The sequence below is a fragment of the Pan troglodytes genome, chromosome X, assembly GCF_028858775.2.
Source record: "Pan troglodytes isolate AG18354 chromosome X, NHGRI_mPanTro3-v2.0_pri, whole genome shotgun sequence".
In the NCBI taxonomy this organism is placed as follows: domain Eukaryota; kingdom Metazoa; phylum Chordata; class Mammalia; order Primates; family Hominidae; genus Pan; species Pan troglodytes.
Window position 1 is genome coordinate 134,197,555 of NC_072421.2, and position 25,670 is coordinate 134,223,224.

At 40.9% G+C, this 25,670-nt stretch overlaps 1 protein-coding gene and 1 non-coding gene across 13 annotated transcripts in view; one reads left to right on the top strand and one right to left on the bottom strand.

The window, feature by feature from the left end:
- ARHGEF6 (Rac/Cdc42 guanine nucleotide exchange factor 6) overlaps positions 1-23,000 on the bottom strand; it is a 116,211-nt gene extending 93,211 nt beyond the window's left edge. For 9 of the 12 annotated variants that reach the window (XM_016944275.3, XM_016944277.3, XM_054676526.2 and 6 more), the window contains exons 1-2: positions 22,045-23,000; positions 20,745-20,828 (exon numbers count right to left, since the gene is read on the bottom strand). In XM_016944275.3, coding sequence (XP_016799764.2) covers positions 20,745-20,828; positions 22,045-22,209 — 249 coding nt within the window. In that variant the 5' untranslated portion in view covers positions 22,210-23,000. Of the gene's footprint in view, positions 1-8,465; positions 9,212-20,744; positions 20,829-22,044 lie in introns of those variants that run through there. The other 3 variants (XM_063804792.1, XM_063804794.1, XM_063804793.1) reach the window with 2 other exon arrangements.
- Positions 15,319-15,425, top strand: LOC112207166 (U6 spliceosomal RNA). The gene has a single exon (XR_002941629.1). It is a non-coding gene; the product is annotated as a U6 spliceosomal RNA (small nuclear RNA).
- Positions 23,001-25,670: the final 2,670 nt, after the last annotated feature.

Consider the following 25,670-nt stretch of genomic DNA (forward strand, 5'->3'; position numbering starts at 1 on the left):
TAATGTTATCTTAGGGGAAACCCAGCTTTCTTTCTGTCCTCATTTTTACCCATTAAAGAGTCATTTTTATGAATAAAAGTCAACTCCTGACCATCTACATGTAGACTCTTAAATACACAAGCTATCTAAAATGAAATTTTAGAAGTTCATTTCCATTCAAATACCCATTCATTATCCATTCAACAAATATTTGTTGAACACCTGGTGTCTATGCCAGGCAGTAATACATAAATTTGTTTTAAGATGAGAAATAAAAAGAACCCTATATAAAATCTGGCAAATGAAGTCACCCACAGGTACATTAGCCCTAAAACCATTTTCTATTCTGTTGTCTCTACTTGAAGGTGATTTTTTAATCTCGAATCAAGATTTGCCCCAATACACAACACACTCCCAAATACCAATCCTTCTTCAGAGAATGCAAAGTGGTTATACAAACAGTGTAAACGCTTATTTCCACTATCACAATGTATATTCTCACAAAAAAGTTGTTAAACTTCTTTTGTTAGTGAAAGACTGCAGTCTCCTGATCTGCATACATTTCTCAGAAATTATTAGTACATACCTCTCTTTTGCTGGAGACCTCCTCATGAAGAACATACAAATTAGTGTTCAGGCCTGCTTCACAGGCAGGGCTTTTCATAAATGATGTTAAGAGTTTAACACCTTAAAGATGCCTCTTAAGGCTGGCGCGGTGGCTCACACCTGTAATCCCAGCACTTTGGGAGGCCGAGGGGGGCGGATCACTTGAGATCAAGAGTTCAAGACCAGCCTGAGCGACATAGTGAAACTAAAAATACAAAAAATTAGCCGGACATAGTGGCACGTGACTGTAATCCCAGCTACTTGGGAGGCTGAGGCAGGAGAATCGCTTGAACCAAAGAGGCAGAGGTTACAGTGAGCCAAAATCGCACCACTGCACTCCAGCCTGGGCAAAACAGCAAGCCTCTGTCAAAAAAAAAAAAAAAAGCCTCTTAAAATAATGTCCATGCTTCCAAGAAGTAGGGAAACATCTTTGTTATTGTTGAGGGTGAGACAAGTCCTTAATAATAGTTTCACTTGCTGCTTTGCAAACTGCTGCATTTTATCTCACCTTAATTTAATTCCTTCTTTTCCCTGTTGCCCTATTCACTCACTCAATTGACATGTCTGATCTCTGGAATAATATTCAAGTCCCCAAGAAAGTATAAAGCTTGGATTTTACCAGATTTGCCTAAGTAGAACTTAATTAGGAAGGTAAATCTTCTGCCAGAAGTCCAATAGAAATGATACGTGACTACATGCTGTTTTGGATGATCCACATCTCTAAGCCCATACATCTCTTTGTGTGATAAGGCCCAGTTTGCCAGGGTATGACAAAGCCTGGAGCTAATCGGACAGACATCTAGTGTCATAGGTCTTTCTTCCAGCTGACAGCAGAGGAAGTGCCATTGCCCATGTTGAAATGCAGATACAGAGTAGCTTCTGGACTAAGTGGACATAAACAACCCCCTCTAAAAAACTGGTAAAGGGAGGGCCCTAAGAAACTGGCAAGTGCCTTCACACTTCCTCATTTGCAATTCAAAGGACCAACTCTGCATTTCCTCTTGGTACTAACCCCAAATGTCATCACCAATCGCTCTGCATACCTTATGCTGTGCTGGCAACATCACATCACCTCTCAGACTGATCCTTGAGGGCCACCTCAATGATAACAATAAGACCAAGTTAGAATGGGGCTGGAGTAGGGAATAGCTGGCCAAGATTGTGTGGTTTGAATAAAGAGGTATATTGTGTTCTGTTGTCCCCAGAAACAGCCTGGATTACAGTCAACATTAAAACCAAATTAGAGTGAGTTAGATTTAAAACAAGATAATTTACATCTCCAGTCAGGAAGATTCTAATAATTAATCAAATTTTCTAACAAAATGCCTTCCTTTTGGTATATGTTTGGTACATTCACCCCAATTCAGAAACAATGCCTTTCTTTTTTAGATATTACATACTGTGTTTTTTAAATAGAAGCCATTGATTTTTATTTTCCCCCTCAACTATGCCAAATTCATCAGGTTTATTGCTTATTTCCTGAAGGCAAGAGGTTTTTGGCAATCATCACCAAAAATAAAAGACCATTCATTGTATTGTTTAACTTAACTTAAACGATCATCTTGCTTTGGGGTGTATTTTAAAATTTCAAGCTATTTTAATTTTAAAATAAATATGTCTGTTTTAAAAGACAAAAATTAAACTAGTTCATCCAGGTAAACATGAGCAACTGAAAATAGTCTTTTCTCACATTCTTCTAGTTTATGCATAGACTAGAAAAGAATGAAAAGATCTGATTTTTCAATACCCAGAGGAATCCATCCAAACTGTTTCTATTATTAGAACACAAAATGGTAGCTCAAGAAGTTACTGTGGTTAACAACTGAATAATTCATAGTCTCTGAAGAATTCAGTTGCTTTGTCTTCTCCAGTTCCTCTTTACAACTGGATCCCCAAATATATTTCTAGTCCTGAGCTGTTATAAAGGAAACCATACACAAATTGTTTTCAGCAGTTAAAAATTGACCATGCTAAGCATTGAGAACAACAGCAAGACAATAAGCTAGGGAAAGAACAAGAACTCTTACAAGGAGTTCCTAAAACTCTTCAGATTGCATATATATTGTCTGAAACTGTAGTTAAAAGTTCCAATCTCTGTTCCATGGATATCACTGGGCTGCAATATCACGGAAATTTAAACTGTCTTTATGTAGCCTTCCAAATAAAATATAAAAAACCAATTAAATATAATATCTAAATTATTTTAAACATATTTCAACACACTGTAATCTAAATTTGAATTATTTTCTATGATGAAAAGCACAGAGACAAACTCAGAAACGAAAGCACTTTAATAGTGAGTGAAAGATGCTAATAATGTTGAAGGATTAATTTCTGCTGTTAAGCATGGAGAACAGAGGCCAAGTATGACATCACTTTTCATCTAAGACGCCCAGAAATATTCAACTTTGTTTTGCCTTCTAGAGATGTGTTAAGTATTAGAAAATATGTGAGGATTTTACCTTTGACTTTATTTTTAAAAACATTTTGCCAAAAACAAGTGGTCTCTGCCGAATAGAGCATAGAACTGAGAGAGAAAATGGCTGGATTTTTTTTTTCCTATTTCAAGTTTTAGCCCTGTCTCAATTGCAAATGTAACTAGTAAAACCTCAGAACCCTTGGAAAGCCCACAGTTTACCCTTCCATTTTTTTTCTTTTTTTTTTGAAACGGAGTTTCGCTCTTGTCGCCTAGGCTGGAGTGCAATGGCATGATCTCAGCATCTCAGCTCACTGCAACCTCCGCCTCCCGGGTTCAAGCGATTCTCCCACCTCAGCCTCCTGAGTAGCTGGGATTACAGGCACCCGCCATCATGCTCAGCTAATTTTGGTACTTTTGTGGAGATGGGGTTTCACCATGTTGGCCAGGCTGGTCTTGAACTCCTGACCTCAGGTGATCCTCCCGCCTCGGCCTCCCAAAGTGCTGGGATTACAGGCGTATGCCACCTTGCCAGCCTGCCCTTCCAATTTTTTTAAATGTTAAATTTTCAAAAGGAAATCTTTCTAAAAATCAATGACTCACTTCTTAAACAGAGTTAGCTTACCATAACTGAACTAAGTGAACTTTTTAAAAAATAATGCAATGTTTTTTATCTAATATATCCCAGAACACTGATCTACTGGGATATATTAAAATTCCAATTAGGAACTAGCTTTTATTGAGAGTTCACTCAGTGCCAAGGACGGTGCTAAGTGCTTTACTTGCTTTCTTTCATTTAACCCTAGGAAGAGGCATCTACTTTTTTTTTTTTTAACCAGAGTCTCTCTCTGTCATCCAGGCTCCAGTGCAGTGGCACAATCTTGGCTCACTGCAACCTCCACCTCCCAGGTTCAAGCGATTCTCCTGCCTCAGCTTCCCAAGTAGCAGCAATTACAGGCTTGTGCCACGATGCCTGGCTAATTTTTGTATTTTTAGTAGAGATGGGGTTTCATCATGTTGGTCAGGCTGGTCTTGAACTCCTGACCTCAAGTGATCCGCCTGCCTCAGCCTCCCAAAGTGCTAGGATTATAGGCGTGAACCACTGTGCCCAGCCAGAAGCATATACTTAATAAGTGGTATTACTACTACCTCCTAGGAGGTTAGCATATACCTAATAAGTGGCCAACCAGGTCAGTCCATGTCCAAAGCTCAAGCTCATAGTCCCTGCACTGGTATACAACTTCTCAAGAAAAAAAAGGCTGCCCTAACCAGGAATCAAACCCAGACCAAGGCAGGAAAAGGAACATATTCTAGCGACTAGACCACACAGCATGCCTGACACCACATCAAAAGTCCCCAGAGAGTTATGTGTTTGGGGGTCTGCTTTTTATAGTTTTTCTGTCTCCTTTGCTGACATGCTGTTGATTTCAGTTATTCCACGTTGTACATAGATATATAGAGTTTCTGCCATTGCCAGTGTATCTAATCTAGGGCAGCCCCTCATTTCCCTTTATCACAACTTTCTATTTAGATGCTATTTTCCAGTTTACAATGTGCTTTCACATACCTTACCTCATCTCATTTAATCTGCTATTTCTAATCAGTTTCAGGGTGAGCAACCAGATTACCCATAATGCTAACATGCTGAGATAAGTAAAAGCAATTAGGCTTTGAGCGAGGGCCTGAGGCAGTGTCCTATGAATAAAGTACATAATTCTTAGCGCAAAGATGGGATGTCTCCTTTGCAGCCCAGATCTTCTCTGAGTACTCAGTCATTCTATCAATCTTTCATCTAACAAACCCTTCCTAAGCACTTGCTCTGTGCCATGTCCTGTACTGGGTGCTAGGGTTATAAAGATGATCACGGCCGGGCACGGTGGCTTACGCCTGTAATCCTAGCAGTTTGGGAGGCCAAGTCAGGTGGATCACTTGAGGTCAGGAGTTCAAGACCAGCCTGGCCAATATGGTGAAACCCCATCTCTATGAAAAATACAAAAATTAGCCAGGCGTGGTGGTATGTGCCTGTAATCCCAGCTACTCAGGAAGCTGAGGCAAGAGAATCGCTTGTACCTAGGAGGCAGAGGTTGCAGTGAGCAGAGATCGCACCACTGCACTCCAGCCTAGGCAACAGAGCGAGACTCTGTCTCAAAATAAATAAAGAAATAAAATAAAGAAGATCAGGCTCCAGTTCCTACCTTTGAAAAGTTCTGAGACTAGCAGATGTGTTCACAAAAAAAAACAAAGCAAGGGTGGACGAGCAGTATAAAGGTAGCTTGGCACAAGGGATTATGGGAAAATAAGTGTAAGCTGCCCAATTTTGCTGAGAAGACTGTCCAGAAGATTCCAGGCTGAGAAGAAAGTTGGTATCTCCTTCTGTATGGTTCTCAGCTTAGTGGCAGACAGTTGAGGTCACTAGGTTGCTGAACGCTGGATAAACCAGGGAAATGGTTCTCAACTCTGGATACACATTAGAATCACTTGCAGAGCTTTCAAAAAAAAAAAATCACAAGGCTTGTCTGATTTGGGAAATGGCTGGACAGTACCTACTAAAGCTGAACACATGCAGACCCTATGACGTAGCACTGACACTGTAATGCATAAACCCAACAGAAATGGGTGTATATATTCTCCAGGAGACACTCACGAGGATCTTCATAGCAGCATTGTTCACAGCAAACAAAAACTGGAAACAATGTAGATGTCCATCAACAAGTGAATAGAAAAACAAAACATGGTATATCCATACAATGAAATATTATACAGCAAGAAAAAAAGTGAACCACTACTACCTGCAACAACACGGGTGACTTGTACAAATATTATGCTGAGTGAAAGAAACCTCATACAAACAAGTACATACTGTATAAGTCCGCTCATATAGAGTACCAAAACAGGTGGGAAGGCAGGGTATCTACTACGATAGTGGTGGATAGTCATGATAGTAGTGCCCCTTGGTGAGGCATAGTGACTGGGAAGGGGCACGAGGATAGCTTCTGGGCACCAATCCTGTTCTGTTTCTTAATAAAGGTGCAGACTGTATGAGTGTGTCAGTTTGCGAAGATTCACCAAACTATATACTTAGGATTTGTGCAATTTCCCGAATGTAAATATAAAGTTGATTTAAGCATTTTTTTAAAAAAGGAATACCAGTGGCTGGGCCTCATTGCGGACCAATTAACTCAAAATCTCTGGGTTATAAGACCCCAAAATTTGTATTTTTAAAAAGTATCCCAAGTGACTCCAATGTACAGCCATGTCTGAAAACAAAGGAGCTAGGTGTTCCTGTGTTTATCAATAGCTTTGGGGGCAACAGCAGCCTAGCACAAGGCAAAGGGAATGAGTTCTGGAGTCAGGTACATCAGTGATTACATTCCGGTTCTTCTTTGCACTGGCAGTGTGAGGCATCAGTCTGGATCATCTCCAAACCTTGGTTTCCACCAGGGTATAATGAGTACAATGCCACCTACCTCCCAGGAGTGTTGCAAGGGCTAAATATGATAATAGATTTAAAGCACCTAGCATAGTGCCTGGAACATAGGAGGTGCCTGAGAAATGGTAGATACTCAACTCCTTTTCCTCCTTTGCATCTACGGTCCTAAGCACAGTGATAAACAGATTGCTATAAAAGAACAAAACTCATACTCTTCAATTTCCTCTCCTGAATGAGTTTCTTTGTAAAGATTGAAGTAATGTTATACTTGGACTAATGATGTCAAATGAATATCAGAAATTTCTGGGCCCTGGCTACTCACTCTATTCAGCACCTGCTCTCCCTGAATGTGAGTAGAGAAGAGGCAGACTGTAGGTAAATAGAAACCACAGACCATCCTTTGAAAAACTCTCCTCCTGTCCTTACCCCTAAGAACAGCACCAGCCCTGCACAAGCAAAGACAAGGCTGAGATGTGAGTAGGCAAAAAGAATAGAAAAAATTAGTAGCTTGGAAGACATACCATCCATAAAATGTGCCAAATAAAACACTTTTGTATAAAATGTCACATTTTAGTAAAAACAAACGAACAAAGAAAAAACCTAGGCTGAAAGCAGGAGATCCAGGTTAGAGTTTTGATCCTACCAGTGATAAGCTGTATGACTTCGATTAACTAAACTTTTCTGTTTCTTTGTCAAGTGAAAGTAATGCCATCTCTCCTACATCCTTTACAAGGGCACGGGGAATTTCAGATAACTAGAAGGCATTCAAAAAATTAAGCACCAAAGAAATGCAATATGAGAATAGTAGCTGGAAATTTACTTTGTTCAAAACTCCAATCATCTGCACGACACCCAGACTAAGACAGAACACTCCCTTGTTTTAACTGCTCTAAGCACACCCAAAGCGTACACCGGCCTGAAGCTGGCTTATTATGTAAGAAGGGACTGCAGCATTGCCTGGCATGTAGCATAATACTTTGCTGAAGAGAAATCCTTGGAAATGCCTCAGCTGAAGCACAAGGGCAGGCCCAGGCCTTACGTTTTGGAGAGAGGTGCTCTCAGTCACAGAATTCCAGACTGTGGCTGGAGCAAATGATGTCATCAGAGATCCTCTTACCATGGTCAATGTCAAAATTAAGATAGGAAGTCCAAGGACACTATGAGTTTTCCAGGCAAATATAAGTTTAAAAAAAAACAGTTTGAACCTTTGAATCTTGCCTTTAAAATTATTAATACTTTACAGAGCATAAACTGAAATTTATCCTATTTTGTGAGGTTTTTTTGGGGGGGGGTTATGCGAAGTTTTTATTGACCAAAATATACATAATTGCAGAGGAAAATATATTCATTTACTGTATTTTTACTCCCACTACACATTAAGAAAAGGGAAAAATATCATGTGAGTTACCCCTCTATCCAAAAACAATAACAAATCAAAAATGAAAATATAAGACCTTTGAAGAGGCAGAGATAAACTTGAGGGCTCTCCGCTGCAGAGCTAAGAAACGAAATAGCTCAAATACCTGTTGGGTTCCTAAATGACTGGAAAATGAAAACTTGTAATTAACTACAGGCACTTTGGAACACCTTGTAGAATACAGGTCTTTTCCATCTACAAACCATTCCTGCGACAGATCTCTGTACTTAACGCAGAAAACATCTCCAAATGTATGGATGCTCGGGGTTGGGAGGGCATCACATTAGTATTAAAAATGGTACTGTTGACTCCTGCTCTGGTTCTGGGGGAAGGAAAGAATCCAGTCGGATGCAAACCTTGCGGCCAGAGCTGGACAACTCGCCCCTAAGTTTGGCGCGTCCTCGCTCTGCGTCCTTGGCCCTCATCTCCCCCTTCCCGGCACCCTGGATCTCAGCGAACTGTGAGGCCCTGGCAGAGAACGGACCCCGCAGCTGGGGCTGCGAGCCACGGCAGTGGGGAAGAAGGGCGGTTCCTCTCCAAAGGGGGTCCTTCGGCACCCACCCCCGGGCCCTCGCGCGCTCCCCTTCCCCTGACCCTTTTGCCCCCAGGCAGGTCACCTGGCTCGGCCGCTGCCCGCCTGTCCTCCGGCTGCTCCCTCACTCCAGCCGCGCCGCCGCCGCCTCCTGGAAGCCGTTCGCCCTCCCGAGTCACGGGGCCGGCGAGCGGGCGGGCAAGCCTGTGCCAAGGCTGCGGGAACAGATCAACCCAGCCGGAGCTGGGACCCTGCCCTGAGCGCGGCGGCCACCAGGGCGAAACTGGAGAGCTGGGCTAGGCTCGCCCCAGCGGGGAGGGGCGGCTGCAACTTTGCGCCTGGACGCGGGCGAGGAGGGGGCGCCCGTCTCCAAACTCTGTGCCGCGCCCGCAACCTCTCCAGCCCAGGGATTGTTTTTTAATCTAAAGGGAAGTCAGAGTCTTGTCCTCAAGTTCTTGTTGCCATAGCCGTGCCGCTCGGCGGGCGGAGGATCGCGGGGCCGAACTGGGGGTGCCGGAGGCGCGCCCCGCTGGGTGCGCTGGCTGCGAGCCGGGCGAGGGTGCGCGGGGTGGCGAGTGGAGGGGAGCGACTGCCGGGGGAGCCAGCCCGCGAAGCTTCTCCAGACCACGCTCAGCTACCCGCGCCGGTCCCCTCCTGCCCGCAGCCGGAGCCGAGCAGCGGAGGGAAAGCGGCCTGGAGGCACTGGGCCAGCAGCGGGTAAGCAGTGACCCGGACCTGGATCGCAGAAGTAGGAACTGGAAGTGACAGCGGCGCAGGCAGAGCAGCAGCAGCAGCAGCAGCAGCAGCAGCCCTGGTAGCTGTGGCAGCAGCAAAAGCCGCGGTGTACCCGCGGCGGCCACACTGCGCATGCTGCTGCCGCCCGCTTCAGCCCCTACCCGAGGGCTGCCGGTGCCTGGCATGTTGCGGGTCACTGCCAGAGCTTCGGGCGGGATTCCCGGACTCATGGACTAGCCCTTTCTGGTGGCCTGCTTCCTCCCTCACCCCCAGATGCAACTCAGAACCCCCAAACTCTATGGTGAGCCGCTGAGACACCCGAGAAGCGTTGGCTCTCCAGAGGCCCTTCACATACCACCCTTCCTCCAACTATCCTAGATGCCCTTTCCGGCCTCTCTGATAACAGGCCCCAAATCAAATAGTCTCTTTGAGAGAGAACGAAAATGTTCATGATAGATGGGAAATATTTAAAATCTTATTCAATGTCTAATTTTTACAGAAATACGATGCAATCTGTAAAACATTAGGATGGCCAGACTCATGGGTGACATTTAATGTAACTCTTGGAAATTCCATTAAGCATGTCAGATTTGCACAACAGAAGAAAAGAACTTGCCAAAATCCTCTTTGGTCTTCCTACTAGTTCCAACTGAGCAGCTAAATATGCAAAGCTTTGCCTAGCGGAAACTGATGGAAATGGGCCAGTTAAAAACAGACATTACAACCATTAGACATTACCCAACCCCTACTCTAGTCTCCTCATTTTACAGATGACTCAACTGAGGCCTGGAAAAGGAGACCCTGACTTCACACAAGTGGCAGGGTCAGGGCTTGAAGCAAGATCTGCTGATACCCGTTAAAACTACTGGTAATTGTAGTGGTTAGGCCGGGCCTTGTGCCTAACTCCTCCCAGGAGGCACCGCGCTGCTAGATACTTAGTCTTGACTCATGATCATTAGTAGAGCTGCCTTACTTTCAGAACTGCTTCCCTGCAGAGCAGCCCCTGGGAAATGGCAAATCGTCCATCCCACAAGCCTCACTTTGGGGAGGGCACCCCTGCTGTTCCGGTGACAAGGCAGATGGAGTGACTCAGGGAGACAGGAGGGAATGAGGGGGTGGGGGCAGAGAAAAAAACATACTGCTACCAGCTGGTACTGGAAAGAAAGAAAGAGAGAGGGGGAGAAAGAGAGGGAGAGAGAGTAAGAGAGGGGGAAAGAGAGGAGGAAGAGAGGGAAGGAGGAAGAAAGAAAGTGAAATAAGTACTAATTGAATCTCATATACATTCAGTGAAATCCTTCCAGAATAAAATATCTTTAAAAAAAAATAAACTTGGGGCTGGGTGCGGTGGCTCATGCCTATAATCCCAGCACTTTGGGAGGCAGATGCAGGTGGATCACTCGAGGTCAGGAATTCGAGACCAGCCTGGCCAACAGGGCGAAACCCTGTCTCTACTAAAAATACAAAAATTTGCTGGGCATGATGGCGGGCACCTGTAATCCCAGCTACTTGGGAGGCTGAGGCACAAGAATCACTTTAACCCGGGAGGTGGAGGCTACAGTGAGCCTAGATCACGCCACTGCACTCCAGCTGGGTGACAGAGCGAGACTCCATCTCAAAAATAAATAAAAATAAATAAATAAATAATAAACTTGGCTCAGGAGCAGAATAGGAGATGGTAGGGTGTCCCTGGCAATGGGTTGGTAGTAATGGTGGAAGAGGACAAAGGCAGATTACCTTCTGGGGATAAGGCAGAGGAAAGGGTTGGCTAACAGGAAAACCATAGGTTTAGAGCTTTCAGAGACCAGTCGGTCATGTAGTTGTAGCCAGGACAATGCAATCAAAGAGGTACTACCCAGGCCATTCTTGACTGATCGGAAGAATTGTAGGTGTCCCCAACTCTCACCAACTTCAGGGGCAACACAAAAATAAAACTGCCATTGCTAGAACTTGTGTTGTTGAAAGACATCAGTGACCCTCTACCTAGACAGGAGGATTCTTCCATATATTCTGGAAACTTCACTTGGGACCTGAGTATTTTCCCTGCCTTCTCCATTCTGTAAGAAAGTAAGAAAGATATATTTGGTTCACAAAAAGGAAATACAAATAGACTATAAAGGGATAAGAGGATGTCCAAACTTATTAGTAATCATGAGATACAAATTACAGCAATAAATGAAATGCCATTTTCATCCATCAGTTTAGCAAACATTAAAGACAAATAATATCCAGTGTTGCCAGGGACAGGAAGAAGACACTGTGTACACTATTGCTGAGAGTGTAACTTGGTATAACATTTTTGAAGGGCAATTTGACATTATCTATCATAATTTTACACAGTAATCCCATTTCTATGAAGAAAGATCCTTCAAGAATAATCACTGATGTGCACAAATTTCTATGTGCATATATAACATGATCTACTGGGTTTTATCCCAGGAATGCAAGATTGATTTAATATATGAAAATCAATTGATGTAATACAGCATACAAATATAACAAACAAAAACCAGTGATCATTTTAACAGACGTAGAAAAAGCATTTGACAAAATCCAACTCTTTTCATGATAAAAAACAAAACAAAACACTTATAACAAACTCAGAATATAAAGAAACCTCAATCTGATAAAGGCTATTTACCAAAAACCCACATCTAACATCGTACTCAATGGTGAAAGACTGTCTGCTCTCATCACTTCTATTAAACATTATACCAGAGGTTCCAGCCAGAAAAATTAGGGAAGAAAATGAAATAAAAGGCATCCAGATTGTAAAGGAAGAAGTAAAACTATCTCTATTCACCAATGGCATACTCTTGTATAAGAAAACCATATGGGAATCCACTAAAAAACTATTCAAACTAATGAATAAGTTCTTGGAAGTGAAGAATACAAGATGAATATTAAAAAATCAATAGGGCAGGCACCGTGGCTCACACCTGTAATCCCAGCACTTTGGGAGGCCAAAGACAGGTGGATCACTTGAGCTCAGGAGCTCGAGACCAGCCTGGGCTACATTGTGAAACCCTGTATCTATAAAAAATACAAAAATTAGCCAAGCATGGTGCTCCACACCTGTGGTCACAGCTACTCAGGTGGCTGAGGTAGGACAATCACCTGAGCCCAGGAGTTTGAGACTGCAGTGAGCTGTAATCACACCACTGCACTCCAGCCTGGGCAACAGAGTAAGACCTTGTCTCAAAAAAATAATTATATTTCTATACACTTGCAGTGAACAATTTAAATACCAAATCAAGAAAACAATCCTATTTTTTGATAACACCAAAAATAATAAAATCCTTTGGAATAAATTGAACCAAGCAGGTATAAGACATGTACACTGAAAAGTACATAATATTGCTGAATGAAACTAAAGACAAATAAGTGGAAATACATCCCATAAGACAAATAAGTGGAAATACATCCCATGTTCATGGATTCAAACATTTAATATTATTAAGATGGCAACACTCTCCAAAGCAATCTATAGATTGAACACAATCACTATCAAAATCTCAGCTGGCCTTTTTTGCAGAAATTGACAAGCTGACCCTAAAATTCATATGGACATGCGAGGGATCCAGAATGGCCAAAGTGATTTTGAAAATGAAGAACAAAGTTGAAGGACCCGCTTTTAAAACTTACTACGTAGCTACATTAATCAGTTCAATGGAGGAATTGGTTAATGTTGTCTTTTCAACAAATGGTACTGAAACAACTGGATGTGCATATGCAAAAGAATGAATTTGGACCCGTACCTCCTACCATATACAAAAATTAACTCAAAATAGATCAAAGACCTTAATGTAAGAAGTAAAACTATATTATTCTTAGAAGAAAACAGGAAAAAAATTCTTCAAGACATTTGATTATGAAAGAGTTTCTTAGATATGACACCAAAAGCACAAACAACAAAAGAGATGAATTTGACTTCATCAAAATTAAAAACTTTTGGACAGGCAATAACAAATGCTGGAGAGGATGTGGAGAAAAGGGAACCCTCATACACTGCTGGTGGGAACGTAAATTAGTACAACCATTATGGACAGTTTGGAGGTGCCTCGAAAAACTGAAAATTGAGCTACCATATGATCCAGCAATCCCACTGCTGGGTATGTTACCCAAAAGAAAGGAAATCAGTATATGGAAGAGATAACAGCGCTCCTATGTTTGTTGCAGTACTGTTCACAAATAGCTAAGATTTGGAAGCAACCTAACTGTCCACCAACAAATGAATGGATAAAGAAAATGTGGTATGTATACACAATGGAGTACTATTCAGCCATAAAGAAGAATGAGAATCAGTCATTTGCAACAACATGGATGGAACTAGAGATCATTATGTTAAGTGAAATAAGCCAGGTACAGAAAGACAAACATCACATGTCCTCACTTATTTGTGGGATCTAAAAATAAAAACAATTGAACTAATGGGCATAGAGAGTAGAAGACAGGTTACCAGAGGCTGAGAAGTATATTGGGGAAGGAGGTAGGAATGGTTAATGGGTACAAAAAAAATTGAAAGAATGAATAAGGCCCATTTGATAGCACAACAGGGTGACTATAGTCAATAATAATTGTACTTATTAAAATAACTTAAAGAGTGTAATTGAATTGTTTGTAACACAAAGGATAAATGCTTGAGGGTATGGATACCCCACTCTCCATGATGGGATTATTACACATTGCATGCCTGTATCACAACATTTCATGTACCCCACAAATATATACACCTGCTATGTACCCACAAAAATTGAAAGTAAAAAACAAAAATGTCTAATTAATAAATTTTTGTGGGCCAGGCACAGTGGCTTACGCCTGTAATCCCAGCCTTTTGGGAGGCTGAGGCAGGTGGATCACTTGAGGCCAGGAGAGGCTGGACAATATGGCAAAACCCCGTCTCTACTTAAAAATACAAAAATTAGCCAGGCATAGTGGCAGGCACCTGTAATCCCAGCTACTTGGGAGGCTGAGGCATGAGAATCACTTGAACCCAAGAGGCCAAAGTTGCCGTGAGCCAAGATTGTGCCACTGCACTCCAGCCTGGGCGACAGAGCAAGACTCCGTCTCAAACAAACAGACAACAACAACAAAAAAAATGGTGTTACAAAGGACACTATCAAGAAGGTGGTGGGGTGCTTCCGAGAGCACTTTGTTCCCAGATGTCTCAGCAGACTTTCCTGATCAGTTACTAAATGTGTGATCCTCTAAAGACCCTAAGACATTGTAGCCATATGAGAACACACAGATGGGGGTTACTTGGAGAAGCTGACTGGCCACCCAGAGGACCAGAAGGCAACAGCTTTTTTAATGTCGTCACCATGCCCCAGAGCCCAGTACTCAATTTGTCGGTACGGTGCTGCATCTGCGGCTCCATTTTTCTGCATTTCCAAGCTGACAATTTCAAGCCGGTATGCTTTCTTTAGATAAATAATATTGTGTTCTAAGCAACAGTCAAGACCTGCTCTTCTTGCTTTTTGTACATCTACAGTTTTATAGGGTCAACAAAAATCTATTAGGTATGTCCTATGCCAGGCACTGTGCCAGGCACTTTGGGCCCGAGAGAGACTCTATCCAGGGACATTTGCAAATATTTATGTTTAGGTCTGTCTTCCAGCTACCTGGAAGCTTCAGACAAGATGATGAGTCTCCTTGGCTGCTTCGTGCTCCCCAGCTCAGCTTTCGGTCTCATTCCTTATGTATTGATTTTATTAGTCTTCTTTCTGGGTTCTAGGAGTGCCTCAATATGGCTCCTATATATACCTTACAAGAATAATTTTGCACACAACAATGCAGAGAACATTACCGAGTAATAACACCACAGAAAACAGCTATTGTGTATGCCTTATGTGCAGTGCTATATTAAGTGCCTTGGATGTATTATCTCATTTGATCCTTAAAACAATCATATACAGCAGATACTATTAATGTCTCCATTATACAGATGAGGAAAAAGGAGCATAGAGAGGTCAAGTAACTGTCCAAGAGTTATGCAGCCAGTAATTGACCAAGCCAAGATTCTAATCTAGGTCTGCCAAACTAGAGAAGGCATGTGCTTAACCACGATGTCAGATATTGCCTCATTACAATATTCATATAATGCCCAGGTCAGCATGAATTACCAAAAAGAGATAAAAGTGTTTCCAGTGCCTTTTATTTAAGAAGAGAGAAAATTAAGACATACATTTTAGAAATATTTCTATCTTGTGCTCACTTCAGCAGCCCATATACTAAAATTGGAACGATACAGAGAATATTCATATGGCCCCTGTACGAGAATAACACAAAAATTTGTGAAGTGTCCCATAAAAAAATAAAAGTAATAAACATAATTTTTTAAACAATAAATATTTCTATCCAAAGTAGAAGAATATTTTAAGCATTGGTGCTTAAAGGAGTAAGCATTAGTTATCAGAAAAATCCTGAACAATGCCTAACCTGGAAGGTGTTTCTGTATCATCCAGTATTCTTAGAACTGCAAAGAAGCTAAGTAAACCTTCTGGCAGCTTTAGAATGCAGAAATCATTGGCAACTTCGCCATGTTTTTATTTGAAAAAAAAAAATACCATAGTATTGGCCAGGCGTGGTGGCTCATGCCTGTAATCCCAGCATTTTGGGATGCCAAGGTGGGCAGATCACTTGAGGTCAGGAGCTTGAGATCAGCCTGGCCAACATGATGAAACTCCATCTCTACTAAAAATACAAAAATTAGCCGGGCGTGGTGGCGCATGCCTGTAATCCCAGCTACTTGAGAGGCTGAGGCATGAGAATTGCTTGAGCCCAGGAGGCAGAGGTTGCAGTGAGCAGAGATGACACCACTGCACTCCAGACTGGGTGACAGAGCAAAACTCTGTCTCAAAAAAAAAAAAAAAAAAAGGAATAAAAAAGAAAATATCATAGTATTTATTAAAGAAAAATTTAAAATTTCCTGAAGAGTCTGGACCATAATAGAAAAAAAAAAGAAAATTCCATAGTAGACATTATTCTACAAGGGATATAAAGTGGTCACCCATCACACCTACCTCAAAAGTCACACACACAGACCCACACATAAATAGAGAGAGAGAAAGAAACAGAGATTGAGAGAGAGAGTGCAAATTAGGCAATAGGGGAAAATGGAATAAAATATTCTGAAACAGATATAACCTGGTCCTAGGGCTAACTTTAGGAAAAAATGGTGAAGGAAGCAAAGTTTATCTGGGGCAAAGCTACCAGCATTGCTAATAATAATATCTACCATGCAGAGAATACTTACTACATTCCGGGCACTCTTCTGGGGCCTTTACATATATGAATTCATTGAAATGTCACATGATTCTATCAGACATTCAAAGAAAAATTGGTACCAATCCTTCTAAAACTATCCCAAAAGACAGAGAGAGATAATCCTCCCTAAATCATTCTATGAAGCCAGTATTACCCTCAAACCAAAACCAGAAACAGACATGACAAAAAAAGAAAACTACAGACCAGTACCTCTGATGAACATAGATGCAAAAATTCTCAACAAAATACTAGGTAACTGAATCCAATACCATATCAAAAAGATAATACACCATGATCAAATGGGTTTCATACCAGGGATGCAGGTTTGGTTTAACACATGCAAGTCAATAAATGTGATACACCACATAAACAGAATTAAAAACAAAAATCACATGATCATCTCAATAGATGCAGAAAAAGCATTTGACAAAATTCAGCATCCCTTTATGATTAAAACCCTCCACAAAATCAGCATGGAAGGGACATACCTTAAGGTAATAAAAGCCATCTATGACAAACCCACAGCCAACATTATATTGAACAGGGAAAAGATGAAAACATTCTTCCTGAGAACTGGAACTGGACAAGGATGCCCCCTTTCACCATTTCTGTTCAACATAGTCCTGGAAGTCCTAGCCAGAGCAATCAGACAAAAGAAAGAAATAAGGGGCATCCAAATCGGTAAAGAGGAAGTCAAACTCTCACTGTTTGCTGATGATATGATTGTATACCTAGAAAACCCTAAAGACTCATCCAAAAAGCTCCTAGATCTGAAAAATGAATTCAGTAAAGTTCAGGATACAAAATCAATATGTCAGTAACACTACTATGCACCAACAGCAACCAAGCTGAGAATCAAATCAAGAACTCAACCCCTTTTACAACAGCTGCAAAAAAAAATAATATACTTAGGCATATACCTAACCCAGGAGGTGAAAGATCTCTACAAGGAAAACTACAAAACACTGCTGAAAGAAATCATAGATGACACAAACAAATGGAAACACATCCCATGCTCATGGATGGGTAGAATCAATATTGTGAAAAAGACCATACTGCTAAAAACAATCTACAAATTCAATGCAATTCCCATCAAAATACCATAATAATTCTTGACAGAACTAGAAAAAACAATCCTAAAATTCATATGAAACCCAAAAAGAACACACATAGCCAAAGCAAGATTAAACAAAAAGAACAAATCTAGAGGCATCACATTACCCGACTTCAAACTATACTACAAGCCTGTAGTTACCAAAATAGCATGTAGTGGTATAAAAATAGGCACATAAACCAATGACACAGAATAGAGAACCCAGAAATAAAGCCCAATACTTACAGCCAACTGGTCTTTGACAAAGCAAACGAAAACATAAAGTGGGGAAAGGACACCCTATTCAACAAATGGTGCTGGGATATTTGGCAAGCCACATGTAGGAGAATGAACCTGGATCCTCATCTCTCACCGCATCTCTCATCTCTCACCTCTCTACAAAAATCAACTCAAGATGGACCAAGGACTTAAATCTAAGACCTGAAATCATAAAAATTCTAGAAGATAACATTGGAAAAACTCTTCTAGGTATTGGCTTTGGCAAAGAGTTCATGACCAAGAACTCAAAAACAAAGGCAACAAAAACAAAGATAAATAGATGGGACCTAATTAAACTAAAAAATTTCTGCACAGCAAAATAAATAATCAGCAGAGTAAACAGACAACTCACAATGTGGGAGAAAATATTCCCAAACTATGCATCTGACAAAGGTCTAATATCCAGAATCGACAAGGAACTCAAACAAATCAGCAAAACTAAATAAATAGATAAATAAATAAATAAATAAATAAATAAATAAATAAATAAAGTAGAAATAAAAATAAACAAATAGGCCGGGTGCGGTGGCTCACGCCTGTAATCCCAGCACTTTGGGAGACCCAGGCGGGCGGATCACCTGAGGTCAGGAGTTTGAGACCAGCCTGGCCAACATAGTGAAACCCTGTCTCTACTAACAACACAAAAATTAGCCAGGCATGGTGGCGGGCGCCTGTATTCCCAGCTACTCAGGAGGCTGAGGCAGGAGAATCGCTGGAACCAGGGAGGTAGAGGTTGCAGTGAGCCAAGATCACACCACTGCATTCCAGCTTGGGCAACAGAGTGAGACTCAGTCTCAAAAAACAAAACAAAACAAAAACAAAAAACAAATAATCCCATCAAAAAGTGGGCTAAGGACATGAATAGACAATTCTCAAAGAACATATACAAATGGCCAAGAAACATATGAAAAAATGCTCAACATCACTAAGCACTGGAAATGCAAATCAAACCACAATGAGATATCACCTCACTCCTGCAGAAATGGCCACAATTAAAAATATATATATATATTAGATGTTGGCATGAATGTGGTGAAAAGGAAACACTTCTACACTGCTGGTGGGAATGTAAACTAGTACAACCACTATGGAAAACCTTAAGTATGGAGATTCCTTAAAGAAGTAAAAGTAGAACTACCATTTGATCCAGCAATCCTACTACTGAGTATCTACCCAGAGGAAAAGAAGTCACTATATGAAAAGGACACTTGCACACACATATTTATAGTAGCACAATTTGCAATTGCAAAGTTATGGACCCAGCCTAAATGCCCATCAGCCAAAGAGTGGATAAAGAAAATGTAATATACATATATATAATATGTATACATACACACACACACACACACACACACACACACACACACACCATGGAATACTACTCAGCCATAAGAAGGAACAAAATAATGGCATTCACGACAACCTGGGTGGAGGTGGAGACCATTATTCTAAGGGAAGTAACTCAGGAATGGAAAACCAAACATCATATGTTCTCACTTATAAGGGGGAGCTAAGCTATGAGGATGCAAAGGCATAGGAATGATGTAATGGGCTCTGGGGACTCAGGGGGAAGGGTGGGAGTGGGGTGAGGGATAAAAGACTCTACATTGGGTACAGTGTACACTGCTCAAGTGATGGATGCACCAAAATCTCAAAAATCACCACTAAATAACTTATCCATGTAACCAAACACCACCTACCTGTTCCTCCCAAACTATTGAAATAATATTTTTTAAAAAGGTCACACGAGTCCTATGAATTAGGTGCCACTATTATTCCCATTTTGTAGGTAGGAAGACTGAGGCCTAGAGTCATAGTTAAGTAACATGCCCAAGGTCACAAACCTGCTAGTAAGACAGAACTGAGATTTGAACCCAAAAAGTTTAGCACCACAGTCCATGCTTAAACCACAACTATTTGTCCACGGATAATATGACTAATACTAGTCTATTAATATAGAGTACTTCTTCTGTCCCAGACCCTATGCTAAGGACTCTACATAAATTATCTCATAGATCTTACAAGGTTGGAGCTCTTGGCCCTAAATTATTATGCAGTATCTTATTTGATTCTTTTTTTTTTTTCGAGACAAGGTCTCTTTCTGTCATTCAGGCTGGAGTGCAGTGGTGCAATCACAGCTCACTGCAACCTCCACCACCTCTTGGGTTCAAGCGATCCTCCCACCTCAGCCTCCCGAGTAGCTGGGACTACAGGCACAAGCCACCACGCCTGGCTAATTTTTGTATTTTTTGTAGAGTCACCATTTCACCGTACTGTCCAGGCTGGTCTCGAACTCCTGGGCTATAGCAATCCTTCTGCCTTGGCCTAGGATTAAAGGCATGAGCCATCATGCCTGGCCTTATTTGATTCTTAAAGCAATCCCATGAGTTGGCTATTAGCATGTCCATTTTACAGATAAAAATACTGAAGCACAGAGAAGTTAAGCAACTTGATGCTCGTGTGGAAGTATCACCTCCCTTTCAGTAACACTTCCTATACACACTGTAGGGATCCATATAATATAAAATAATGCCACAAAATTTACTATACAATTTCTACCTCAAAGCCAAGTTCTCTCAGCTTTTCAAGGCCTCTGTTCTAAAGTGTTAATGGGAAGGAGTAACAATGGCCTTTCCTCTTTTCTCAACTTGGGAGGATTACAGTGACCCTCTCCAACAGTCAGTGGCCCACTTTTGGTTCCCCTTAGTAGGAGAACACACCCACACAAGCTCTGTCACTGGAAGCCTGTTTACAGGGCTTGGATGCTGTATATAAAAGACATTATTGTTTGAGTTTTTATTTTGTTTTGTTTTGCTTGGAACTGGTTTCTGGAAAAGACAGACTAGCAATCCATTACTGGGGACCACCAGTCTGCTACCTCTGTTTAACTCAGTGGCCAATGACAGTGAAAATAAACAAGTACTCTTACTACCAATCTTGATTAGCAGAGCAAAAAAACGATGACAACAGGGAAGGCACCCGGGGTAGGCTTACTTCCACTTGGAGGGTTGCACATCCTTTCAGGAAGTCATTGATGTTGTTGATGCAGTCAGCTTCAGTTTGGGGATCCAGACAAAACTAGAGGAACACAGTGAAATGTCACTTGGAGATTGTCATCCCATGCCAAGCAAAGTATACTCATCATTTGCTGATAACTAGAGAAAGCAGGCCTCTTAAGGTGTGGGGCAACACTGCTGTCAATCCAGGAAGAGAAATAACCACTGAAGGAAGTGATGCAAAAATCTAAACGGTCGATCTTTGTTTCAAATGTCACCAAACCTTTAGTGGCAAGCCATGTCTACTTACAAGCTTTCTCTCATGCCTTCTGTTCCAGTGTGCTGATGGCAAATTAGGGAGACCAAGACAGTTTTTTGAGCTTAGTTCTTGCTTTCAAGAAAGGAAGCAATCCCTGGTACCTCTCTCTCCTCCTTCCCCCTGATAATTTAATAAAATTCTATTTCCCCTCTACATTTGACCACATTTCTTTACATTTTATCACTATTTAATCACTTTCTCAAGTTTAAGAAATTATAAGTAAATTTATTTGCTCAATAAAAATACAAACTGGCTCATGAAGGCAAAAGTGCTATACTCACAGTCCATGATGATCTTAAGAAAGTAAATGTAAAATTGTACCTTTAAGCTTACTTAAAGTGCCTACTTTAGAAATTATCTATTCTCGTGATCGTGGGTTTCCAGCTATTAAAAATCTTGAATTGTTTTAAAGAGAGTAAAGTTAGTTTCACTTTGAACGCACATTGCATTCGAAACATATATCTGGTTTCTATTGCTTTTACAAACTTTATGTGACATTTTGAATTATTTTTCCTAGTTGCTATATAGTCTCTCCTTCAATGGATTTTTGTAAAAGGAAATCTACACTGATTTTAGTCAAACTGCCAATAAACACCACCAAGATCTGTTATAAATCATTCTATTTTTCCACAGACTCATAAGTACCCCAAGTTCAAAACATGTCCTCTGTACACAAGGAGATGTAACATGCATCTCCATGATAGAGCAAGCTTGTGATATGAGTGTTCTCCTTGTCCCTTGTTGCCAGTGGTGTCACAGGTTTTCCCTATACTACAATTTGGGGGCCAATTACTAAAGAATAACGTTTCATTTTCTTACATTTTCAAACTACAAAAACAGTAAGAAAGAATGTCTAACTCTTAGAAAAATATTAAAGTAGGAGATTCCCATGGCCTGGGAAATAGAAAAATCTCAAGAGTTACATGATTGCTGCTCTCTGGTGATAAGCAGTCCCAAAGAGACTGCAAATTTCCCTTACCTTTTCCACAGAGCCAGGCATGAGTCTGTTGATCAGTTTGCACAGAACTACCCCATTTTTCAGCGAGGACTTTAAAAACTCCTCCGGATCACAGATGGTCTTTTTAGGGGACTCTAAAACTCCCAAAGATATAAGCCATGTCACGATTTGTTCTTCTGGATTCATTACTGAGGACGGTACACTCCAAACAGCACTCTGGGGCAGCTGCAAGGACTAAGCCACATCCGCGATTGCATCTGCTGTTGTCTTCCTTTTTATGAGTTCTCTTCGGGTGCTTGCAGAGCAAAGGTTTAAAGCAACTTTTCTTAAACAACAGCGGAACCCACTCAAAATATGGGATTTTAAAACCACAGAGATCACGGTCCAAGATGTGGAAACACATAAGAATTAATTTAACAATCCTGGATAACGCTGGTTTTTCCTTTTCAAAACCTGCAAAACAAATTCGTTAGGATAAAAAAAAAGAAGAAACGCACATGCACACACGCATACACACACGCACACAGAGTGCAAGAAGTTATAAGGGAAGAAAGTGAAAAGGATGCTGGGGAGGGAGGAGAGACAAGCAAGCAAGTGCTTTGGGAAACAGAGGTGAGCCAGCACTTCAGGGGACCTTGGAAATGAGACACTCATGGGCCAGTCTGGGAAAACACTGTCAATAAATAGTCTAGCCCCAGTGAAAATCTGGCTTCTGTTAGGAGGACGATGCCAACTGGCTCTTAGGTCAGACAGATCTGAGCCTCATGGGGAGATGTGCTGGCACAACAGGGCTCAAAGAAGGTAGACAGAAAATTCTTCCAAGAAATAGCCGGATGTCCTCATAGTATCTCCCAGAGATGGTGTGTCACGATCATTCCTTGCAAAACACGTTGAGTTGCATGGTGACAACGTGCCAAGCAAACGAAGATTATGCCTGCTGTCAGCCATCACTGTGTATAAGCAGAAGCTAGAAGAATGGCATTTTACTTTGCAGCCAAAAAGCTATGTTTAGGGAAATAGGCTAAGGATAACATCTGACATCCTGTTTACTTGCATTCTTTAGCAATTCTTTTTCTGGACCTGGTTCCACTACATAATCCAGCTGCAGTACCCTTAGCAAAGGCTCAGACTCAGTCACATAAGTGGGTAAAATACACTTGAAAAAATAGAATGTTTGAGAACAAAAGAGCACTTGTCCTCTGTCTACACTACAATGTGGAAGATTCTTATTTCCCCAACAACAACAACAACAAAAAAACACTTTGCACTTAAAATACTGCTCTGAAAAAAAAACTGTCTATAACAAGAGATCTTCATCATTCTCAAACATTTTCAGAACCACTTGAAATAGGCATACTATTGGGAAATTTATGATAAGGCCAACTTTAATAGTATAACCCTATGTTGGCAAATGTGTGGCACTTACCATGATTACCTCTCCTCGTGCATGGGAGACATCAGATCATTTATAGCTCTTTCCTACTAAGCCTCAGAATTCTTTTCAACACAGCTTCAGGCATCTACTACCAAAGAATCAGCTTAGATAACCCTACTAAACATTTTCAAAGCTGCCCTTTCTTGCTCTGTCAGGACACTTGTCACACTTTACTATTATCACTTGTTGATCTGATGATCTGACTCCTCCACAAGAATGTAAGCTTCCTAAACTCGGGGTCTTGTTTTTTTTATTTAACACTGTGTTACCAGCAGACTGCCAGGTATACACAGTAGATGTTAAAAAATGTTGAATGAATAAATGAATGTATTCAGATGGTGTCCCTGATATAGACAGTAACTGATTATAGCAAGGATTTTTTGTTTGTTGGTTGGTTTAAATGGCTTAAAACAAACATTTTTTCTTGTTAATGATTTTTACCATTTTATTAAGCTGTAATTGACACATAAGGAACTGCATATATATGATTTAATGAATTTTGACATATACATACATCTTTGATACAATCACACAAATGCAATCCAGATAAGCCTTTCCATCACCCCCAAAATTGTCCTCGTGCCCTTTCAATTCTTCCTTTCCTCTTTGCCTCCAAATGCCAGGCAACCACCAATCTATTTTCAGTGTCTATAGATTAGTTTGCATTTTCAAGAATCTTATATAAATGGAAGTACACAGTATGGTACTATCTTTTTTCTGGCTTCTTAACTCAACATCATCATTTTCATACTCATTCATGTTATTGTGTCTGTCCATAGTTCTATAACAAGGTTTGCTTGATGTACTTGTGACTTAAGCAAAATAAGTATAATCAATCAAAAGTTTTCATTGACGTTGACCCATGGCCAAATCTATGTAATGGAAATAAAAACAGAATCCATTTGTTGATAAATAAAATTCCCAAATCTGACGAACTTAAACACATTTTTATATGTCATCTGAACAGTTTTCACAACTGCTCATCAAAATTTTACTCTACAGACAAACAAAATCTGGCAGTATTATTGAGGTATCACTTACATCTTCTGATGAAGAACAAAGCCTGAGTAAGTTTTGTGAACCCAGCCTCCTCCAAAACAGGCTTGAGTTCACCAAGGTCATCTGGATAAAACTCTGCCTCATTTTGGACACTCACTATAGCAAATATTACTATGAGTAATAAAGTATATCAGAATGGCAAGGCCACTGCCTCAAGGCAAAAGAACCAGTTCTATTTGTATAAAGATTGGAAGTTACAGTTGGTGTGGTAAAATGTCAACAAAGCAAGGAATTCCAGGGCAGTGGCAAGCATATAGGTGAAATGGGTACCCATGAAACCCAGGCTGGTTAGGGACTCAAATGAAGCTAGAAAGGAGCTGATGAACTGAGGGAATGGGGGAAGAGGGGGAATTCAAAGACTGGGGGGTCACAGCAACACAAAGAGCAGGCTTCACACAAGAGCATGAGAAAAAAAAGCCAAGATCTCTCACCCTACCTCAGATCCTCAGTACCACACCCTCTGGGCCACTGAACCTGCCTCTTCAAGGGCTTTCCACCTCCATCCTCTCATCCTAATGAACTCTCTAACAGGGCACATTTGGGTTGATTTTCCAAAAACACCTCTAGTGTTAATACCCCTGTTCAAAAACCCTCAAAGGCTCTCTATTGCCTAAAGCAGGAATTGACAAAAAACAATGTTCATATGATCATCTCCTGTGAGGCATAAAGGAGAAAGGAAGGTGAGAGTGGAACTTAAGCTAAAATAGGTAACATTTCATGAAAAATCAAAAGATCTTCAGGAAATAAGGCAAATGTGAACATTTGTTAAGACTGAATGCTGGGTACACTGGTACCTGTTTTACTATTTAGTTTTGTGTGTTTAAAATGTTACTAACCGATTCTCTTTCATTTCAAATCTACTAAGGCACTTACTAAAAAAGAATATTTGGGAGCTCTCTTCCCAGATACTCCAGTTCAGAAGATCTGCAGTGGGAAAAAGGAATTTGTGTTATCAAAGTATCCCACTTGATTCTGATGCAGATAGACCAAGGTCACACTTACAGAAATGAGTTTATTGGTCTCTAACCTTCTACCCCACTCTAATTTCTGCCAACACTTGGGTCATTTCAATATCCACAAGAACAACAATCCAACATCATGACCTCTCAGTTCCTTGAACTTCTCAACCTGTAATCAATTTATTACCTCTCAT